The 20849-nt window shown below is 38.7% G+C and overlaps 2 protein-coding genes across 4 annotated transcripts; both read left to right on the top strand.

Moving 5' to 3' along the window:
* Positions 1-325: 325 nt before the first annotated feature.
* LOC148089607 (uncharacterized) lies at positions 326-12181 on the top strand. The gene is made up of 11 exons (XM_087787194.1): positions 326-379; positions 445-765; positions 833-964; positions 1032-1162; positions 2658-3025; positions 7702-7765; positions 9411-9465; positions 9517-9837; positions 9905-10036; positions 10104-10234; positions 11680-12181. Exons 1-11 carry the CDS (start codon positions 343-345, stop codon positions 11866-11868), a joined length of 1881 nt encoding a protein of 626 aa, XP_087643320.1. The 5' UTR covers positions 326-342; the 3' UTR covers positions 11869-12181.
* Positions 12182-15206: 3025 nt separating this feature from the next.
* LOC148089606 (uncharacterized) lies at positions 15207-18253 on the top strand. 3 transcript variants are annotated; one of them, XM_087784669.1, is made up of 5 exons: positions 15207-15252; positions 15318-15638; positions 15706-15837; positions 15905-16035; positions 17535-18253. In XM_087784669.1, exons 1-5 carry the CDS (start codon positions 15216-15218, stop codon positions 17907-17909), a joined length of 996 nt encoding a protein of 331 aa, XP_087640795.1. In that variant the 5' UTR covers positions 15207-15215; the 3' UTR covers positions 17910-18253. The 3 variants fall into 3 exon arrangements, with proteins under 3 accessions (XP_087640795.1, XP_087640804.1, XP_087640786.1); XM_087784678.1 differs by having other exon boundaries at positions 15318-15644; positions 17721-18253; XM_087784660.1 differs by having other exon boundaries at positions 15318-15644.
* The last annotated feature ends 2596 nt before the right edge of the window (positions 18254-20849 follow it).

Raw genomic sequence — 20849 nt, 5'->3', positions numbered from 1 at the left:
ATTTCGCAGATTTCATTTACAGGTGTGTTTTTTTCCAGAACATCATCCCGTGTGAAACGATGGAACAAATGGGGTTTCCCTTTTTTAAAATAATAATTGAATCATGAAGGGAAACTGAAAACACAAGCAACTATTGAATACAAACAGAAATTGTAGTAAAATAAAAGTAAATAGTAAAATATTTAATAGCATGTCAACCATCTTCTTCCTCTAAGTGATTTTTTTTAAGTTCAGCCTCTTTCATAAACAAAACTGTGCGGAAGACTTTCGCTGTGGTTTCAATTACATTCATTACCCTCGCGGTGCTTCCTGTTGTGTAGTTAGTGTCGTCAGATCTTCAAGATGAACAGGATAACTGTCTTCTATTGTCTGCTCTGTGGTAAATGTTTATCTAATCCTTTTAAAAGTACACTTTTAAAAATGTATCTTTTCTGGTTTTGGCAGCTTCATGGATGAAATGTTTTTGCATCACTGTCGTTGGAAGAGAGAGAGAGAGTATATCCATCAACTGCTCTCACAGCTATGCTAAAGGTAACAGCAAATACATCTGCTGGAAGACGTGCAAAGGAAAAGACATACTGGGAACAGTAAAAGCCGACAGTTCCAACTGGTCGAGAGATAGAAGAATTGACTTGTGGGAATCATCTGGATTTTTGAAAGTGACTTTCTTGAATCTTCGGCTGTTGGACGCTGGGAAGTACTGGTGCGGAGTGGATAGGCCTGGTTTGGATACATACATATATGTGAATCTGGTCGTAGAAGAAGGTACAAGTACGCTTCACTCATGAGGCGGATCTGGGATCAGATGATTAATCAAGTGTTGCCTCTCTAGCAGCTCTTCAGACCACTGTTGCTCCCACAACAACAACCGTTCTTCTACCTGTAGCTTCGACCACCTGGACTCATGACGACACCACCAACACCACCAACACCACCGAGGTGATGGTACCGACAGAACCAGCCGGTAAAAACTCTTGTGACTCAAAAGAAGTTTTGTGCTCGACTCCAGATGTGTTTCTGTTTCCGCTCAGGGACCGTGATACATGTCGCGTCAGGGGTCGTTGCAGTCGTGGTCTTGGTGCTGCTGCTCGCCTTCTGTGTCCGGAAACAAAGAACCAAACCACAGCCTGTTGATCCGGGCAGAGCAGAGTCAGCAAGCGAGGTAACATGAACACTTCAGAAAGTTCCACTGTATATGAAAAATAAATCGAAATGCATCTTTGGTATAGTTTCAAATTTCCAACACTTTCTTTTTTCTAGCATTTTTTTCAAATAACAAATAAATTCACTGTAAAATTCAACTTGAAATTTAAAAAAAGTTTACACAGTTAAATGTTAAAAAAAAGAATGTTAACAAAAACTTTTATTAGAATATATTCAGTGTAGAAAAAAAAAGGTATAAACTGTCTGTGTTAACATCCGGTCAACCAAGAAGAAGCCATCTTTCCTTGTCTTCAGGCTACGCTGAAATGCAAAGGTCACAGGAAGTAGAAGTAGGTCTTAGCACGACACAAATAAAGTCAACAGACTCACCGACTACTTACTGTGACCTTCAAATGACGTCAAAGAATAATCCGACGGCAGTAAACGACTGCTTCTCCATTAACATCTAATTTATTTTTCAACCTAATTCTATTACCACCCTAATCTTACACTGAATTTATTTTCCATCAATTTCATCGTCAACACCGAATATTTTTTTAACATGTTCATTTTGACACTGAATTCAATCATGCATTGAAACCATAAAGTTATGGAAATGTGATGTTTTTTCAAATTAAAAGTCTGCTTTGGATTTTGTTAGAACTCAGTGTTAGAAGTTCATGTTTGAAGTCAGACGACACAATTTCACTGCCGTAGCTTCGAGTCTCAACGTATTCTTTTCACTTCATAACAGACGTTTTGTCATCGTCTGTATGTTTGTCTCCTTAGTCAAAATATTTAAAGTTGAAAAACATGTTTGGATTTCATTTCCAGGAAGTTTAGTCTCATTGATGCAGAAGTGAAGAAGGAGGCGTCATAAACAATGAATAAAGTTCTATCTATCTATATAAGCCTAAGTGTCAGGATGTCTTGCAGACAGGGTAGTGTGTCCAGCGAAATAACCACAAGAGAACTGAAGTTGATCTTTTTATGGTCGCGTTGATTTTCCTCAACTACGGATGGACAGCGATCACTCCTGTTAGCAAGTTCAACAGAGCTAACAGAATTAGCCACCGATTGGCTAAAACGGACAGTATAAAATAACACACATGAATTACACAATACACATTACAATATATTTCTCCATGTTAATTAACAGATAGTTAACCTAAAAGATAATAACATTGTTTTAATCAAATAATATATGTAACATTACAAAGCAACAGTGAACAGTTGCGTACGTGCGGATAGACAGCCATCACTGTCCGCAACACAGCGTCATCAGTGAGTGCCGTCGCTTCCAGGGTTAGCCACGCAGGACATAAAGGCCTATAGTGTCACCTAGTGGTGAAACATATTCACATATATTTGAGGATTTCTTGTGAAATAATTGTTTCAATCTATTTAAAACAGAATTGAAAATGATTGTCACCTTAAACCGAGTTCTGAATAAATTCTTGGCGCTTGTAAAACATTGTAAAAAAGTTGGTCTAATGTATTTTTTCTTCCACCAGGGGAATGATTATGACGACGTCGGAGAGATCGTGCAGGAACGTGGAAACATGCGTGAAGTCAAATCCACATATCGTTCAGCCAAACACGATCAATGCAGTTTTCAAAACACCACAAACACATCAGACAAAAACCTCTACATCGACAGTCACAACAGCACAAAGTTGGGGATTATAAAACATCATCAGGAGGTAACTTTGCCGACCATCGCGCCAAGAGTCGCCTCTGAGGGCTTTTATGGGAATATTTCACCCACAGCCACAACAAGATCAGAACAACAAAGAGGTCCAGACAAAAAGTCCAGATGTCATTCAAAGGAGCGTCATGGTGGGCAGGTCTGGTTCGGCGTGGGTCTGCCTAATTCTAGCATGCAATGAGGTGAATACCTCTGCCAAGGAGGACATGTGATGAACTGAGAAAGGAATGTTGATAATGAACGGATGATAAAGATTCAGCTGCTGTTTCCAAATTACCATCTGGATCCAAAACTAATTTAAAGGTGCATCACTTATACCTTAAATTGTTATTTGTTCAAAATGAAACTCGGGAAATAATTTTAATTCCGGAAGAAAAATCCAAATTCAGTCCATGATTTATTTCAATCTCATCTTTTAATTATTATTCTTTTTTACAGTTTATTTTTTGTGTTCATCATGCATTTAAGAATATAAGTGAAACTGTGTTCTCAGACTTTTCTTATTAAACATGAAAAGATTTTTCATTTTTATAAACTGGTGTTATTTTGTTAATTCTAGTTCATATCATTAAACAATCTCAATGAAGGTCAAGTTCCCGCTCTTTGGTTTGATGTTTCTGTCAAGTATCAATAATTATCTTCTGTCTGTCTGTGTTATGACTTTTTTTCAATTATTCTCTCTTTTGTTCTCTTACGTTAGATTAGATTATATAAGAGATTTCACACGTGCAGCAGAACAAAAACATTTTACAAGGACAAAAGACAGAACACCAAAGATAACAGACATGAACGAAAGCAAGAACAACATCAGCCACACACATCACTGAAACACAGCCCAGTAACACCATAATCAAAGTGGTACGAAGCCTGACAGTAAAAAAGTGCATTATGCTGAGAAATTATTGCACAGGAATGGACTATTCCCTGAATAGCTGAACCGGAAGAGGAGGAAGTTAAGTATTTTTGAGTTTAAGCAGGTTGTTGTAGAGTCTGACTGCGGTTGGGATGAATGACCTGCGGAAGCGTTTCTTTTTGCACGTGGGGTGCAAGAGTCTGTGACTGAAGGAGCTGCTCAAAGAATGGAGCTATTTTTCATTAAAATACACATTTTGTAATTTATACATTTTGAAATTCATACATTTATACATTTTGTCTTCTTTTTATTTAGGTATGAAGTGGGCGGGTCGAACATCAGTCTAAGGCACTGATTGGTTAAACAAACTAACAAACTAAAGCAATCGATGTCGATCTCATAACTATCACTTGTTCAGCAACTGACCTAAAGCATCGACGCTGCACGAAGAGTAGAATGTTTTCTGAAATCTTAGCAAACAAACTTGATAAGTTGTCCATGTTGTTCATGTGCATGAGATTGATTTTGTTTTTAACAACCACGACCCTAATGAATGAATTCCTTGAATCTCACAGTTAACACACAAGCTCATGTGGCTCAGTGGTACAGTACTCAACTCTGGTCCCACAAGTACGGGATTGATTCCAATTCGCTCATTTTCATTTTTTTCGGGATTTTTAATTTTATTTTCTTAACGTGATGCAGATATTTATTTATTTTGAAATAAGCAACAATTAGAGACATTGTTATGAGTAACAATTTGCCAGGGATTTTCTCCCGGACAATCGGAATGTACACAGAGACAAGTGTTAGAATAACAACAAAGTCAGAAACCTTTCAGTACCAGCAAGGAGTGGAGGCGCTTCTTACGGCTCGTCCCAAACTACTGATGTTCTCCGCTTCTTGCTGCCTTTTTATTCGAAAGCTCAGAGCATGATACACTTAAATACGAACAGTTTGTTCATTTGTTGCTAGACATGTGTTGTGTAACTTCAATAGTAGTGGTGCAAGTCACATTAACATTACCTTTGAAACAAGTGAAGTTCTGGTTTCTGTCTATGTCACAGCTAAAGATGGGTCTGCATCGCTCAAACCAAGTTACTGGAAAGAAGGGTTCCCATTTGTTCCATTCAGGCTTGGTGTTACCTTTAGTCATTACTTCTGTCATACAGTTCTGGGGAACATGTTTAAATGGCACAATTCTTAACAGGGGTCTAGGACCCATCCACACAATTCATGATTGATTCATTATTTTTTCCTGTTTCCATAGCTAACTTAACCCAATTCTTGACATTTGTAATAGAGCATTTGATTTAACCAAAGGGCCAGTTTTTCTCTCGTCTTGGTTGTTCTTGCAGGTCACGTGGGCTTGGTATGCTCTTTCTAACCAACCTTTTTACCGTCTGTGATGACCCTTGTGGCAGGTGTTTCCCACCATGCCCATGGTGCTCCAATGACGAAAGTGGTTAGGAACAGGGTGGCGAGTATGGGGTGTAGAAAAAGGTGGAAAAATCATTGTGGCAGTGCCCAGGGTAGTCAGAGGTTACTAGCACTTAAAAACCCTGTCAGAACACTGTTGTTGTCTCAGCTCAGTAGTGTGAAGTCCTGCGTCTTATTGTTACTTGGATGAGTTGTGGTCTGCAGGCTCAGGTCTCGGAGAGTCAAGATATCGAAGTTTGCATCGGGAAAGGTGAATCCACGGGATTTTTCCTTCCACGTTTAGAGCCGTAGGGGTGGTGAGGAGAACACGGAAGGACCCTTCCCAGCAATCACTGTTCCACGCCTTTGTCTTGATGACCTTGATGAAGACCTGGTCACCGATGTGCACTGTCAATCACTTCATTGACAAAATGTGATCCATTGTCACTTCTGATGATCTGATGAATGAATTATGTGTTTACAAAATGCCTTGGCTACTGTGAGTGCATCTGGTTTAGCCTTTGGAAAGATCTCATCACTTAGAGAAGGCGTCTATAAGTACTAGACAATATTCAACACCTTTCTATTTAGATAACTGAATAAAATGTAGGTTAATGGAAAAGTTGTGTCAGGGAATGAGCCACGTTTTGGTCTCAATTGTCCTTGGAAGTTATTTCTGATGCAGAATACTCCTTACAAAAATGTTGCGAGAAGGAATTAAACCTGTGCGTGTTATAAATCCCATTTATCTGGACTACAATCCCTCCTGTTGAGAGAAGGGTCAACCCATAAATCAAAACTGCAGCACATTTAAACAATGATTTTGGTAACCACGTTTTTTCTTCAGGGCCTATCTATAACTTCTTTACAAGTTTGGCTCCTTTCTTTCTTGGTTCACTGTTCTACCTTGTTTGGTTGAGGTATGTCCCAAATATCTGACTTCCAAAGTGGTAACTTGTTTTCACTTACTTTTTTACCCGTTTTATGCAAATACTCAAGGAGTTGGAGAATGTTTTTTTGCATTTGTCTTGATTTTCGTTTAATATTGACTTCCTTCCTTTGGAATAAAGTTACTGAGACACGACTGAATGTTTTGACCGAAAATGGTTGGACTTGCAGTGTACTCTTGTGGTAATCTTGTAAAAGTTTTTCTCCTTTGTAAGTAAAAGCAAACGATGCTTGACTTTCTTTTTATAAAGGAATGGACCAAAAAGCATTGCTTAAATCTATGACAGTAAAATACTGTCCTTTTTGGATTTTATCGAGTGGAGAAACGCGTGATTTGGCGCCCTCTGCTGTAATGTAGCATTTACTGCTCGCAAATCTTGTACCAGACGCCAAAATGTAGACGGACTTGCTTTCTTTAATTGAAAAATAGGAGTATTACAAGGAGATTCTGGATCTGGACCTACGTGATGATTATGATAGTCATGGGCATTTCATCTGGACTCATCGCTTCGTATGGCTCTAATGCTAACCAGGGCCGGGTCTAGGCAGGGGCAAGAGGGGGCCTGGCACAATTTTTACAATTCCATTTGCAGACATTACTCTTGTGGTTTTTTTCTCCTGCTGTAGTGTAATTGATGTTTCTGATTACTGTTCGTTCCGTTCCAGTATCTACTAAAAATAGCATGTGACGACCATTTATTAGTAGTACAATTTCTGGTTCAAGTTTGAAATCTGTTTCATTTGACAGTAAAAAAAAATGTCATGCTTCGTTTCAGTTATTGTTTTAAATTTCTGAAACATAGTAATTTATTTCTTCTGTCTCTTCTGACCTTTACTTTGTCTTTTCTATATTTACTTTCTCTAGTCATGCTTCTTCCTCATCATCATCCGGTCCTGGCTTTCTTCTGCTTTTTTGTAACATTCACGATCCATGTGACCTTTTCAGTTATTGACTGTCATTTTCTTTCTTCTTTCTTTCTTTCTTTCTTTCTGCTTCTCCTCTTTTCCTTTTTCTCTGGCCTCTTATCTTCTGCGCATTGTTCAGAGAAAACTTGCTTTTTCCTGTCTCGATTACCTAAGTTTCAGTTCCCTCTTCATTCAAATGCACTTGAAAGTAAGTAAGTAATTGATATTAATAGAGCGCTTTTTTAGACCAGGGTCACAAAGCGCTTAAACAATAAAAAAAAAAAATACTACAAAAATATATACTAAAAAGATCAAGATAACACTAAGGGCATCCTGCTTCTTCTTTTCTCTGATTAATTTGTTAGCGTGAATTGTTTAATCATGAATTCTTCTAATGACACTGTTGGCAAGTTCACATCGTTTTTTCTGATCCAATGTTTAACTGGCTCTTTTAAACCACTTAAAATGGCTGCTTTTAACTGTTGGTTGAAGGCACCGTTCACGTCATTATTTTCAGGGATCCCACTGTTGTCTTTAAAGACTTTGTACATTCTACTGCAGAATTGTACGACAGTTTCACCTTCTTTCTGGGTAGGTTTTGTTCAAAATATGATGGCTCGTCCGAAACCACTTACGTTCTCCGCTCCTTGCTGCCTTTTTATTTCATAGCTCAGATCATGACACACTTAAATATAAACAGCTTGTTCTTTTTGTTGCTTGCCAGAAACGGTTTTCTGTATGAGTCAGTGGAAGTGGTTATAACCGCTTGCATGGGAGACAAGCTTTATGTGAGCTGCAGTAGTCATGATTATATATTTATTGTGATAAGACTATAAAAGCAACATAAATTCTTTAACACTAAACGCCAACACAACCACAGAATTCAGTGGGAGGCACCGCCCCACCTTACTTAAGGTGCCAAGAAAACAATTAACTACCATGATGCCATTCTGCTCCACAAGTGACCGCTGATTGGTCGCTACAGTACTGTAATTAAATTCTACTTCAATGTTGATACATTAAAAGTGACCTTGAGCTGTCATTGGTTGACTGGGCGGCAAAGCATGTTGTTGAGAGGGATGGCAGCTCAAAAGCAATGTTAGGTTTTAAAGTTAAAATAAATATTGTTAAATGAAAGTGAAAAATTACATGGTAACTACTTTGCAGATTTCATTTAAAGGTGGGTTTTTTTCCAGAACATCACCCCCGCGATAAACGAGGGAACAAATGGAGTTTTTCTTTTTTTAAATAATAGATGAATCATGAAGGGAAACTGAAAGAAAATACAAGCAACCATTGAATACAAACAGAAATTGTAGTAAAATAAAAGTAAATAGTAAAATATTAAAAGGGCACCCAACTCTCCCGACTTATTCACATGTTGTAAATGTTGAAGTCGGTCATTCTTCTTGATGTTGCTCCATTTTGGAGTTATTTCTTGATAAAGTTCTCCCACGTCTGAAATCTCGCAGAAAGAGAATATCATTTGCGAGCCTATTCTGACGTCAGAATAGGGGATAATCCGCCTCCAAAAAGCTCTGATCTGTACCATGTATTATGGTTGTGCCGCCTCGGCTGCTAACAGTTAGCCGCTAACACAAGAGGCTGGTCAGACTCTCCTGCAGGATGGATGACAAAGCCTGTCTTCTGTGTTGCAAGAATGCTCGTCTCTTCTCAGACTCAACCAAAGAAGATGGATTAATGCACCTATGGGATGATTTTTGTTTTCAAACGATACTTTGAGGACTGATGTTTAATCAAAAAGACTGGATTCACCACCGCATGTGAAACAATGTCTTTTCGGAGACTCTACATCAAAATAACACCGAAAGTAAGTGCAATGTAGTCATGTCGGCAAAGTTTGGCCTAGAATTCATATTTAATAACAACAACAATATTTACTAAGCGTTTAACACGACCTGCATGTTCAGCGTGACACAAATCCTCTTTATTTAAACATAGTGAGACTTGTTTCTGCTCTTTTTTGATTTTGTGTATACGCCAGCAAAGTGCTTTATACGATGGAGTTTTACAGGTGAGTTTGAGATTTCCTGTGGTATAGTTACTTCCACCTTTGACCCCTGAACAATGAGAGCAGAGTGGGTTGGGTTGCTTGGAAGAAGTTTCGTCTGAGCCAAAACAGACGTTTTAAGTGGTTAGGCGCATTTTCCAATGTAAATATATTTTTTAAATGACAGTTTTACGCAAAAAGAAACATACTGATGATTATAATAGAGGTCGTAGAACAATTTAAGAGACACTTAAATCAACACATTAGTTGTCCTTTAATAGCATGTCAACCATCTTCTTCTTTTAAGTGAAGTTTTTATAAGTTCAGCCTCTTTCATAAACGAAACTGTGCGGAAGCCATGACTTTGACTGTAGTTTCAACCACATTCATTACCCTCTACGTTCCTCCTGTTGTGTAGTTAGTGTCGTCAGATCTTCAAGATGAACAGGATAACTGTCTTCTATTGTCTGCTCTGTGGTAAATGTTTATCTCATCTTTTTAAAAATGTATCTTTTCTGGTTTTGGCAGCTTCATGGATGAAATGTTTTTGCAACACTGTCGTTGGAAGAGAGAGAGAGAGTATATCCATCAACTGCTCTCACAGCATTGCTAAAGGTAACAGCAAATACATCTGCTGGAAGACGTGCGAAGGAAAAGACATACTGGGAAAAGTAAAAGCCGACAGTTCCAACTGGTCGACAGACAGAAGAATTTACTTGTGGGAATCATCTGGATTTTTGAATGTGACTATCAAGAATCTCCGGCTGTCGGACGCTGGGAAGTACTGGTGCGGAGTGGAAAGGACTGGTTTGGATACATACAGGGAGTTGAATCTGGTCGTAGAAAAAGGTACAAGTACGCATCACTCATGAGGCGGATCTGGAATGGGATAATTAATCAAGTGTTGTCTCTCTAGCACCTCTTCAGACCACTGTTGCTCCCACAACAACAACCGTTCTTCTACCTGTAGCTTCGACCACCTGGACTCATGACGACACCACCAACACCACCAACACCACCGAGGTGATGGTACCGACAGAACCAGCAGGTAAAAACTCTTTGGACTCAAAAGAAGTTTTGTGCTCGACTCCAGATGTGTTTCTGTTTCCGCTCAGGGACCGTGATACATGTCGCGTCAGGGGTCGTTGCAGTCGTGGTCTTGGTGCTGCTGCTCGCCTTCTGTGTCCGGAAACAAAGAACCAAACCACAGCCTGTTGATCCGGGCAGAGCAGAGTCAGCAAGCGAGGTAACATGAACACTTCAGAAAGTTCCACTGTATATGAAAAATAAATCGAAATGCATCTTTGGTATAGTTTCAAATTTCCAACACTTTCTTTTTTCTAGCATTTTTTTCAATTAACAAATAAATTCACTGTAACATTCAACTTGAAATTTAAAAAAAGTTTACACAGTTAAATGTTAAAAAAAAGAATGTTAACAAAAACTTTTATTAGAATATATTCAGTGTAAAAAAAAAAAGGTATAAACTGTCTGTGTTAACATCTGGTCAACCAAGAAGAAGCCAACTTTCCTTGTCTTCAGGCTACGCTGCAATGCAAAGGTTACAGGAAGTAGAATTAAGTCTTGACGTCAAAGAATAATCCGACGGCAGTAAACGACTGCTTCTCCATTAACATCTAATTTATTTTTCAACCTAATTCTATTACCACCCTAATCTTACACTGAATTTATTTTCCATCAATTTCATCGTCAACACCGAATATTTTTTTAACATGTTCATTTTGACACTGAATTCAATCATGCATTGAAACCATAAAGTTATGGAAATGTGATGTTTTTTCAAATTAAAAGTCTGCTTTGGATTTTGTTAGAACTCAGTGTTAGAAGTTCATGTTTGAAGTCAGACGACAAAATTTCACTGCCGTAGCTTCGAGTCTCAACGTATTCTTTTCACTTCATAACAGACGTTTTGTCATCGTCTGTATGTTTGTCTCCTTAGTCAAAATATTTAAAGTTGAAAAACATGTTTGGATTTCATTTCCAGGAAGTTTAGTCTTATTGATGCAGAAGTGAAGAAGGAGGCGTCATAAACAATGAATAAAGTTCTATCTATCTATATAAGCCTAAGTGTCAGGATGTCTTGCAGACAGGGTAGTGTGTCCAGCGAAATAACCACAAGAGAACTGAAGTTGATCTTTTTATGGTCGCGTTGATTTTCCTCAACTACGGATGGACAGCGATCACTCCTGTTAGCAAGTTCAACAGAGCTAACACAATTAGCCACCGATTGGCTAAAACGGACAGTATAAAATAACACACATGAATTACACAATACACATTACAATATATTTCTCCATGTTAATTAACAGATAGTTAACCTAAAAGATAATAACATTGTTTTAATCAAATAATATATGTAACATTACAAAGCAACAGTGAACAGTTGCGTACGTGCGGATAGACAGCCATCACTGTCCGCAACACAGCGTCATCAGTGAGTGCCGTCGCTTCCAGGGTTAGCCACGCAGGACATAAAGGCCTATAGTGTCACCTAGTGGTGAAACATATTCACATATATTTGAGGATTTCTTGTGAAATAATTGTTTCAATCTATTTAAAACAGAATTGAAAATGATTGTCACCTTAAACCGAGTTCTGAATAAATTCTTGGCGCTTGTAAAACATTGTAAAAAAGTTGGTCTAATGTATTTTTTCTTCCACCATCATCAGGAGGTAACTTTGCCGACCATCGCGCCAAGAGTCGCCTCTGAGGGCTTTTATGGGAATATTCCAGCCACAGCCACAACAAGACCAGAACAACAAAGAGGTCCAGACAAAAAGTCCAGATGTCATTCAAAGGAGCGTCATGGTGGGCAGGTCTGGTTCGGCGTGGGTCTGCCTAATTCTAGCATGAAATGAGGTGAATACCTCTGCCAAGGAGGACATGTGATGAACTGAGAAAGGAATGTTGATAATGAACGGATGATAAAGATTCAGCTGCTGTTTCCAAATTACCATCTGGATCCAAAACTAATTTAAAGGTGCATCACTTATACCTTAAATTGTTATTTGTTCAAAATGAAACTCGGGAAATAATTTTAATTCCGGAAGAAAAATCCAAATTCAGTCCATGATTTATTTCAATCTCATCTTTTAATTATTATTATATTATTCTTTTTTACAGTTTATTTTTTGTGTTCATCATGCATTTAAGAATTTAAGTGTAACTGTGTTCTCAGACTTTTCTTATTAAACATGTAAAGATTTTTCGTTTTTATAAACTGGTGTTTTTTGTTAATTCTAGTTCATATCATTAAACAATCTCAATGAAGGTCAAGTTCCCGCTCTTTGGTTTGATGTTTCTGTCAAGTATCAATAATTATCTTCCGTCTGTCTGTGTTATGACTTTTTTTCAATTATTCTCTCTTTTGTTCTCTTCCGTTAGATTAGATTATATTAGAGATTTCACACGTGCAGCAGAACAAAAACATTTTACAAGGACAAAAGACAGAACACCAAAGATAACAGACATGAACGAAAGCAAGAACAACATCAGCCACACACATCACTGAAACACAGCCCAGTAACACCATAATCAAAGTGGTACGAAGCCTGACAGTAAAAAAGTGCATTATGCTAAGAAATTATTGCACAGGAATGAACTATTCCCTTAATAGCTGAACCGGAAGAGGAGGAAGTTAAGTATTTTTGAGTTTAAGCAGGTTGTTGTAGAGTCTGACTGCGGTTGGGATGAATGACCTGCGGAAGCGTTTCTTTTTGCACGTGGGGTGCAAGAGTCTGTGACTGAAGGAGCTGCTCAAAGAATGGAGCTATTTTACATTTAAATACACATTTTGTAATTTATAAATGTTGACATTTATTTATACATTTATACAATTTGTCTTCTATTTATATAGGTATTTATACATTTTGACATTTTCTTGTCCGTATGTAAATTAAGTTGGCGGGTCGAACATCAGTCTAAGGCACTGATTGGTTAAACAGGCGAAACAAACTAAAGCAATCGATGTCGATCTCATAACTATCACTTGTTCAGCAACTGACCTAAAGCATCGATGCTGCACGAAGAGAGAAAGAATGTTTTCTGAAATCTTAGCAAACAAACTTGATAAGTTGTGTCCCGGACAATCGGAATGTACACAGAGACAAGTGCTAGAATAACAATATAGTCAGAAACCTTTCAGTACCAGCAAGGAGTGGAGGCGCTTCTTACAGTTCGTCCCAAACTACTGATGTTCTCCGCTTCTTGCTGCCTTTTTATTCGAAAGCTCAGAGCATGATACACTTAAATACGAACAGTTTGCTCATTTGTTGCTGGACATGTGTTGTGTAACTTCAATAGTAAGGTAAGGTAAGGTAGAACTTTATTGATCCCTCAGGAGGTCTCCTTCGGGAAAATGTTTTTATCCAATAGCCACAACAAATACAGCAATTTTTAATTAAAAAAAAAATCAAAATAAAATAAGAACAAGAACAAAGAGAAATAAAGAGAAAGAACAAGATGATACAATCTAAGTCCAAAGATAAAGATAAAGAACATAGATTGAAGAAAAATAAAAAAGACAAAGACTAACATTGAACAGAACATCCAGATACTTTCATTCCACTCCTGCCCCCAAACTCAGAATTGTACAATTTAATAGCCTGAGGAATGAATGAGTCCTTGAGTCTATTTGTTTTGCACCTGTTAAGAGGATGACTGTCATCATCCATGATGGACAGTAGTTTGTTCAATGATCTCCTCTCAGCAACTGTCACCAGTGAGTCCAGCTTCATTCCAACCACAGAACCAGCCTTTCTGATCAACCTGTCCAACCTGTTGACACTCCTCTTGGACACATTTCCACCCCAACACACCACAACATAAAACAGGACACTGGCCACAACAGACTGGTAGAACATGCAGAGGAGCTTCTTGCAGACGTTAGAAGATCGAAGCCTCCTCAGAAAGTACAGTCTACTCTGAACTTTCTTATACACATGGTCTGTGTTGCAGGACCAGTTTACTGTCCAGCCACACACCGAGGTACTTATAGTTATCAACTATCTCCACCTCGTCGCCTCTGATGGACACTGGTCGTGGCTTTGTCCTGGACCTCCCGAGGTCCAAGACCAGCTCCTTGGTCTTTGGGTGATGTTCAGCTGCAAGTGGTTCCTCTCACTCCAGTCCATAAAGTCACGTATCAGACTCCTATACTCGTCTTCTCTGTTGTCCCTGATGCAACCAACAATGGCAGTGTCGTCAGCATACTTCTGGACAAGACTCAGCTCTGAGTTGTAGCAGAAGTCTGCAGTGTAGATGGTGAAGAGGAGAGGGGCCAGTATCCAGGAGACCAGACCAGGATCCACATGCATCTGTGTCAATTTGCCCTGCAGCAGAGTGGGCTGGATGGTGTTGAAGGCACTAGAAAAGTTCAGGAACAGGATCCTCACTGAACCAATTCCTTTATCCAGGTGGGAGTAGGTCCGATGCAGGAGGTGAAGGATGGCATCTTCCACACCAACTGCTGGCCGGTATGCAAACTGCAGGGGGTCTTGCGCATGCTGGACTTGTGGCCTGAGATGTTTGAGGACCAGCCGCTCCAGTGTCTTCATCAGCTGTGAAGTCAGTGCCACCGGTCTGTAATCGTTCAGTTCACTCGGTCGGATCTTTTTCGGGACTGGAACGATACAGGAAGTCTTCCACACAGTTGATACTTTCCCCAGCCGTAGACTGAGGTTGAAGACATGCTGGAGTGGCTCAGCTAGTTCAGCAGCGTAAATTCTATTTAAATTCTACGTCAATGTTGCGGCAAAGCATGATGTTGAGGGGGATGGCAGCTCAAAAGTAATGTTAGTAGCTCAAATTAAAATACATATTTTTAAATGACACAAGTAAAAAATTACATGATTACTATTTCGCAGATTTATTTTTAAAGGTGGGTTTTTTTCCAACAACATCATCCCGTGTGAAACGATGGAACAAATGGAGTTTCTCTCTTTTAAAATAATGGATAAATCATGAAGGGAAACTGAAAATACAAGAAACCATGGAACACAAACAGAAATTGTAGTAAAATAAAAGTAAAAAGTAAAATATTAAATAGCATGTCAACCATCTTCTTCTTCTAAGTGAAGTTTTTATAAGTTCAGCCTCTTTCATAAACAACACTGTGCGGAAGCCATGACTTTGACTGTGGTTTCAATTACATTCATTACCCTCTACGTTCTTCCTGTTGTGTAGTTAGTGTCGTCAGATCTTCAAGATGAACAGGATAACTGTCTTCTATTGTCTGCTCTGTGGTAAATGTTTATCTCATCCTTTTAAAAGTACACTTTTAAAAATGTATCTTTTCTGGTTTTGGCAGCTTCATGGATGAAATGTTTTTGCAACACTGTCGTTGGAAGAGAGAGAGAGAGTATATCCATCAACTGCTCTCACAGCATTGCTAAAGGTAACAGCAAATACATCTGCTGGAAGACGTGCGAAGGAAAAGACATACTGGGAAAAGTAGAAGCCGACAGTTCCAACTGGTCGACAGACAGAAGAATTTACTTGTGGGAATCATCTGGATTTTTGAAAGTGACTTTCTTGAATCTCCGGCTGTCGGACGCTGGGAAGTACTGGTGCGGAGTGGATAGGCCTGGTTTGGATACATACAGGGAGTTGAATCTGGTCGTAGAAGAAGGTACAAGTACGCATCACTCATGAGGCGGATCTGGAATGGGATAATTAATCAAGTGTTGCCTCTCTAGCACCTCTTCAGACCACTGTTGCTCCCACAACAACAACCGTTCTTCTACCTGTAGCTTCGACCACCTGGACTCATGACGACACCACCAACACCACCAACACCACCGAGGTGATGGTACCGACAGAACCAGCAGGTAAAAACTCTTTGGACTCAAAAGAAGTTTTGTGCTCGACTCCAGATGTGTTTCTGTTTCCGCTCAGGGACCGTGATACATGTCGCGTCAGGGGTCGTTGCAGTCGTGGTCTTGGTGCTGCTGCTCGCCTTCTGTGTCCGGAAACAAAGAACCAAACCACAGCCTGTTGATCCGGGCAGAGCAGAGTCAGCAAGCGAGGTAACATGAACACTTCAGAAAGTTCCACTGTATATGAAAAATAAATCGAAATGCATCTTTGGTATAGTTTCAAATTTCCAACACTTTCTTTTTTCTAGCATTTTTGTTCAATTAACAAATAAATTCACTGTAAAATTCAACGTGAAATTAAAAAAAAAGTTTACACAGTTAAATGTTAAAAAAAAAGAATGTTAACAAAAACTTTTATTAGAATATATTCAGTGTAAAAAAAAAAAGGTATAAACTGTCTGTGTTAACATCTGGTCAACCAAGAAGAAGCCATCTTTCCTTGTCTTCAGGCTACGCTGCAATGCAAAGGTCACAGGAAGTAGAAGTAGGTCTTAGCACGACACAAATAAAGTCAACAGACTCACCGACTACTTACTGTGACCTTCAAATAACGTCAAAGAATAATCAGACGGCAGTAAACGACTGCTTCTCCATTAACATCTAATTTATTTTACAACCTAATTCTATTACCACCCTAATCTTACACTGAATTTATTTTCCATCAATTTCATCATCAACACCGAATATTTTTTTAACATGTTCATTTTGACACTGAATTCCCTTCATGCATTGAAAACATAAAGTTATGGAAATGTGATGTTTTTTCAAATTAAAAGTCTGCTTTGGATTTTGTTAGAACTCAGTGTTAGAAGTTCATGTTTGAAGTCAGACGACACAATTTCACTGCCGTAGCTTCGAGTCTCAACGTATTCTTTTCACTTCATAACAGACGTTTTGTCATCGTCTGTATGTTTGTCTCCTTAGTCAAAATATTTAAAGTTGAAAAACATGTTTGGATTTCATTTCCAGGAAGTTTAGTCTCATTGATGCAGAAGTGAAGAAGGAGGCGTCATAAACAATGAATAAAGTTCTATCTATCTATATAAGCCTAAGTGTCAGGATGTCTTGCAGACAGGGTAGTGTGTCCAGCGAAATAACCACAAGAGAACTGAAGTTGATCTTTTTATGGTCGCGTTGATTTTCCTCAACTACGGATGGACAGCGATCACTCCTGTTAGCAAGTTCAACAGAGCTAACACAATTAGCCACCGATTGGCTAAAACGGACAGTATAAAATAACACACATGAATTACACAATACACATTACAATATATTTCTCCATGTTAATTAACAGATAGTTAACCTAAAAGATAATAACATTGTTTTAATCAAATAATATATGTAACATTACAAAGCAACAGTGAACAGTTGCGTACGTGCGGATAGACAGCCATCACTGTCCGCAACACAGCGTCATCAGTGAGTGCCGTCGCTTCCAGGGTTAGCCACGCAGGACATAAAGGCCTATAGTGTCACCTAGTGGTGAAACATATTCACGTATATTTGAGGATTTCTTGTGAAATAATTGTTTCAATCTATTTAAAACAGAATGGAAAATGATTGTCACCTTAAACCGAGTTCTGAATAAATTCTTGGCGCTTGTAAAACATTGTAAAAAAGTTGGTCTAATGTATTTTTTCTTCCACCAGGGGAATGATTATGACGACGTCGGAGAGATCGTGCAGGAACGTGGAAACATGCGTGAAGTCAACTCCACATATCGTTCAGCCAAACACGATCAATGCAGTTTTCAAAACACCACAAACACATCAGACAAAAACCTCTACATCAACAGTCACAACAGCACAAAGTTGGGGATTATAAAACATCATCAGGAGGTAACTTTGCCGACCATCGCGCCAAGAGTCGCCTCTGAGGGCTTTTATGGGAATATTCCAGCCACAGCCACAACAAGACCAGAACAACAAAGAGGTCCAGACAAAAAGTCCAGATGTCATTCAAAGGAGCGTCATGGTGGGCAGGTCTGGTTCGGCGTGGGTCTGCCTAATTCTAGCATGCAATGAGGTGAATACCTCTGCCAAGGAGGACATGTGATGAACTGAGAAAGGAATGTTGATAATGAACGGATGATAAAGATTCAGCTGCTGTTTCCAAATTACCATCTGGATCCAAAACTTATTTAAAGGTGCATCACTTATACCTTAAATTGTTATTTGTTTAAAATGAAACTGGGGAAATAATATTAATTACGGAAGAAAAATCCAAATTCAGTCCATGATTTATTTCAATCTCATCTTTTAATTATTGTTATATTATTCTTTTTTACAGTTTATTTTTTGTGTTCATCATGCATTTAAGAATTTAAGTGTAACTGTGTTCTCAGACTTTTCTTATTAAACATGTAAAGATTTTTCATTTTTATAAACTTGTGTTATTTTGTTAATTCTAGTTCATATCATTAAACAATCTCAATGAAGGTCAAGTTCCCGCTCTTTGGTTTGATGTTTCTGTCAAGTATCAATAATTATCTTCTGTCTGTCTGTGTTATGACTTTTTTTCAATTATTCTCTCTTTTGTTCTCTTACGTTAGATTCGATTATATTAGAGATTTCACACGTGCAGCAGAACAAAAACATTTAACAAGGACAAAAGACAGAACACCAAAGATAACAGACATGAACGAAAGCAAGAACAACATCAGCCACACACATCACTGAAACACAGCCCAGTAACACCATAATCAAAGTGGTACGAAGCCTGACAGTAAAAAAAAGTGCATTATGCTGAGAAATTATTGCACAGGAATGGACTATTCCCTGAATAGCTGAACCGGAAGAGGAGGAAGTTAAGTATTTTTGAGTTTAAGCAGGTTGTTGTAGAGTCTGACTGCGGTTGGGATGAATGACCTGCGGAAGCGTTTCTTTTTGCACATGGGGTGCAAGAGTCTGTGACTGAAGGAGCTGCTCAAAGAATGGAGCTATTTTACGTTTAAATACACATTTTGTAATTTATACTGTACATTTTGACATTTATTTATACATTTATACATTTTGTCTTCTTTTTATTTAGGTATGAAGTGGGCGGGTCGAACATCAGTCTAAGGCACTGATTGGTTAAACAAACTAACAAACTAAAGCAATCGATGTCGATCTCATAACTATCACTTGTTCAGCAACTGACCTAAAGCATCGACGCTGCACGAAGAGTAGAATAATGTTTTCTGAAATCTTAGCAAACAAACTTGATAAGTTGTCCATGTTGTTCATGTGCATGAGATTGATTTTGTTTTTAACAACCACGACCCTAATGAATGAATTCCTTGAATCTCACAGTTAACACACAAGCTCATGTGGCTCAGTGGTACAGTACTCAACTCTGGTCCCACAAGTACGGGATTGATTCCAATTCGCTCATTTTCATTTTTTTCGGGATTTTTCTTTTTTTTTTCTTAACGTGATGCAGATATTTATTTATTTTGAAATAAGCAACAATTAGAGACATTGTTATGAGTAACAATTTGCCAGGGATTTTCTCCCGGACAATCGGAATGTACACAGAGACAAGTGTTAGAATAACAACAAAGTCAGAAACCTTTCAGTACCTGCAAGGAGTGGAGGCGCTTCTTACGGCTCGTCCCAAACTACTGATGTTCTCCGCTTCTTGCTGCCTTTTTATTCGAAAGCTCAGAGCATGATACACTTAAATACGAACAGTTTGTTCATTTGTTGCTAGACATGTGTTGTGTAACTTCAATAGTAGTGGTGCAAGTCACATTAATTTTACTTTTGAAACAAGTGAAGTTCTGGTTACTGTCTATGTCACAGCTAAAGATGGATCTGCATCGCTCAAACCAAGTTACTGGAAAGAAGGGTTCCCATTTGTTCCATTCAGGCTTGGTGTTACCTTTAGTCATTACTTCTGTCATACAGTTCTGGGGAACATGTTTAAATGGCACAATTCTTAACAGGGGTCTAGGATCCATCCACACAATTCATGATTGATTCATTATTTTTTTCCTGTTTCCATAGCTAACTTAACCCAATTCTTGACATTTGTAATAGAGCATTTGATTTAACCAAAGGGCCAGTTTTTCTCTCGTCTTGGTTGTTCTTGCAGGTCATGTGGGCTTGGTATGCTCTTTCTAACCAACCTTTTTACCGTCTGTGATGACCCTTGTGGCAGGTGTTTCCCACCATGCCCATGGTGCTCCAATGACGAAAGTGGTTAGGAACAGGGTGGCAAGTATGGGGTGTAGAAAAAGGTGGAAAAATCATTGTTGCAGTGCCCAGGGTAGTCAGAGGTTACTAGCACTTAAAAACCCTGTCAGAACACTGTTGTTGTCTCAGCTCAGTAGTGTGAAGTCCTGCGTCTTATTGTTACTTGGATGAGTTGTGGTCTGCAGGCTCAGGTCTCGGAGAGTCAAGATATCGAAGTTTGCATCGGGAAAGGTGAATCCACGGGATTTTTCCTTCCACGTTTAGAGCCGTAGGGGTGGTGAGGAGAACACGGAAGGACCCTTCCCAGCAATCACTGTTCCACTTCTTTGTCTTGATGACCTTGATGAAGACCTGGTCACCAATGTGCACTGTCAATCACTTCATTGACAAAATGTGATCCATTGTCACTTCTGATGATCTGATGAATGAATTATGTGTTTACAAAATGCCTTGGCTACTGTGAGTGCATCTGGTTTAGCCTTTGGAAAGATCTCATCACTTAGAGAAGGCGTCTATAAGTACTAGACAATATTCAACACCTTTCTATTTAGATAACTGAATAAAATGTAGGTTAATGGAAAAGTTGGGTCAGGGAATGAGCCACGTTTTGGTCTCAATTGTCCTTGGAAGTTATTTCTGATGCAGAATACTCCTTACAAAAATGTTGCGAGAAGGAATTAACCTTTGCGTGTTATAAATCCCATTTATCTGGACTACAATCCCTCCTGTTGAGAGAAGGGTCAACCCATAAATCAAAACTGCAGCACATTTAAACAATGATTTTGG

Source organism: Callionymus lyra, chromosome 1 (assembly GCF_982586985.1).
Source record: "Callionymus lyra chromosome 1, fCalLyr1.hap1.1, whole genome shotgun sequence".
NCBI classification, from domain to species: Eukaryota; Metazoa; Chordata; class Actinopteri; order Syngnathiformes; family Callionymidae; genus Callionymus; species Callionymus lyra.
This window is presented reverse-complemented; position numbering and strand designations above follow the sequence as displayed.

Bases quoted from the DNA above. Each gene is read 5' to 3' on its own strand.
- LOC148089607 (XM_087787194.1), top strand. From the start codon at position 343: ATGAACAGGATAACTGTCTTCTATTGTCTGCTCTGTG. The intron at 965-1,031 runs GTAAAAACTCTT...GTTTCCGCTCAG, and splicing joins GGTACCGACAGAACCAGCCG to GGACCGTGATACATGTCGCG. The intron at 9,838-9,904 runs GTACAAGTACGC...TTGTCTCTCTAG, and splicing joins GAATCTGGTCGTAGAAAAAG to CACCTCTTCAGACCACTGTT.
- LOC148089606 (XM_087784660.1), top strand. From the start codon at position 15,216: ATGAACAGGATAACTGTCTTCTATTGTCTGCTCTGTG. The intron at 15,645-15,705 runs GTACGCATCACT...TTGCCTCTCTAG, and splicing joins GGTCGTAGAAGAAGGTACAA to CACCTCTTCAGACCACTGTT. The intron at 16,036-17,534 runs GTAACATGAACA...TTCTTCCACCAG, and splicing joins GAGCAGAGTCAGCAAGCGAG to GGGAATGATTATGACGACGT.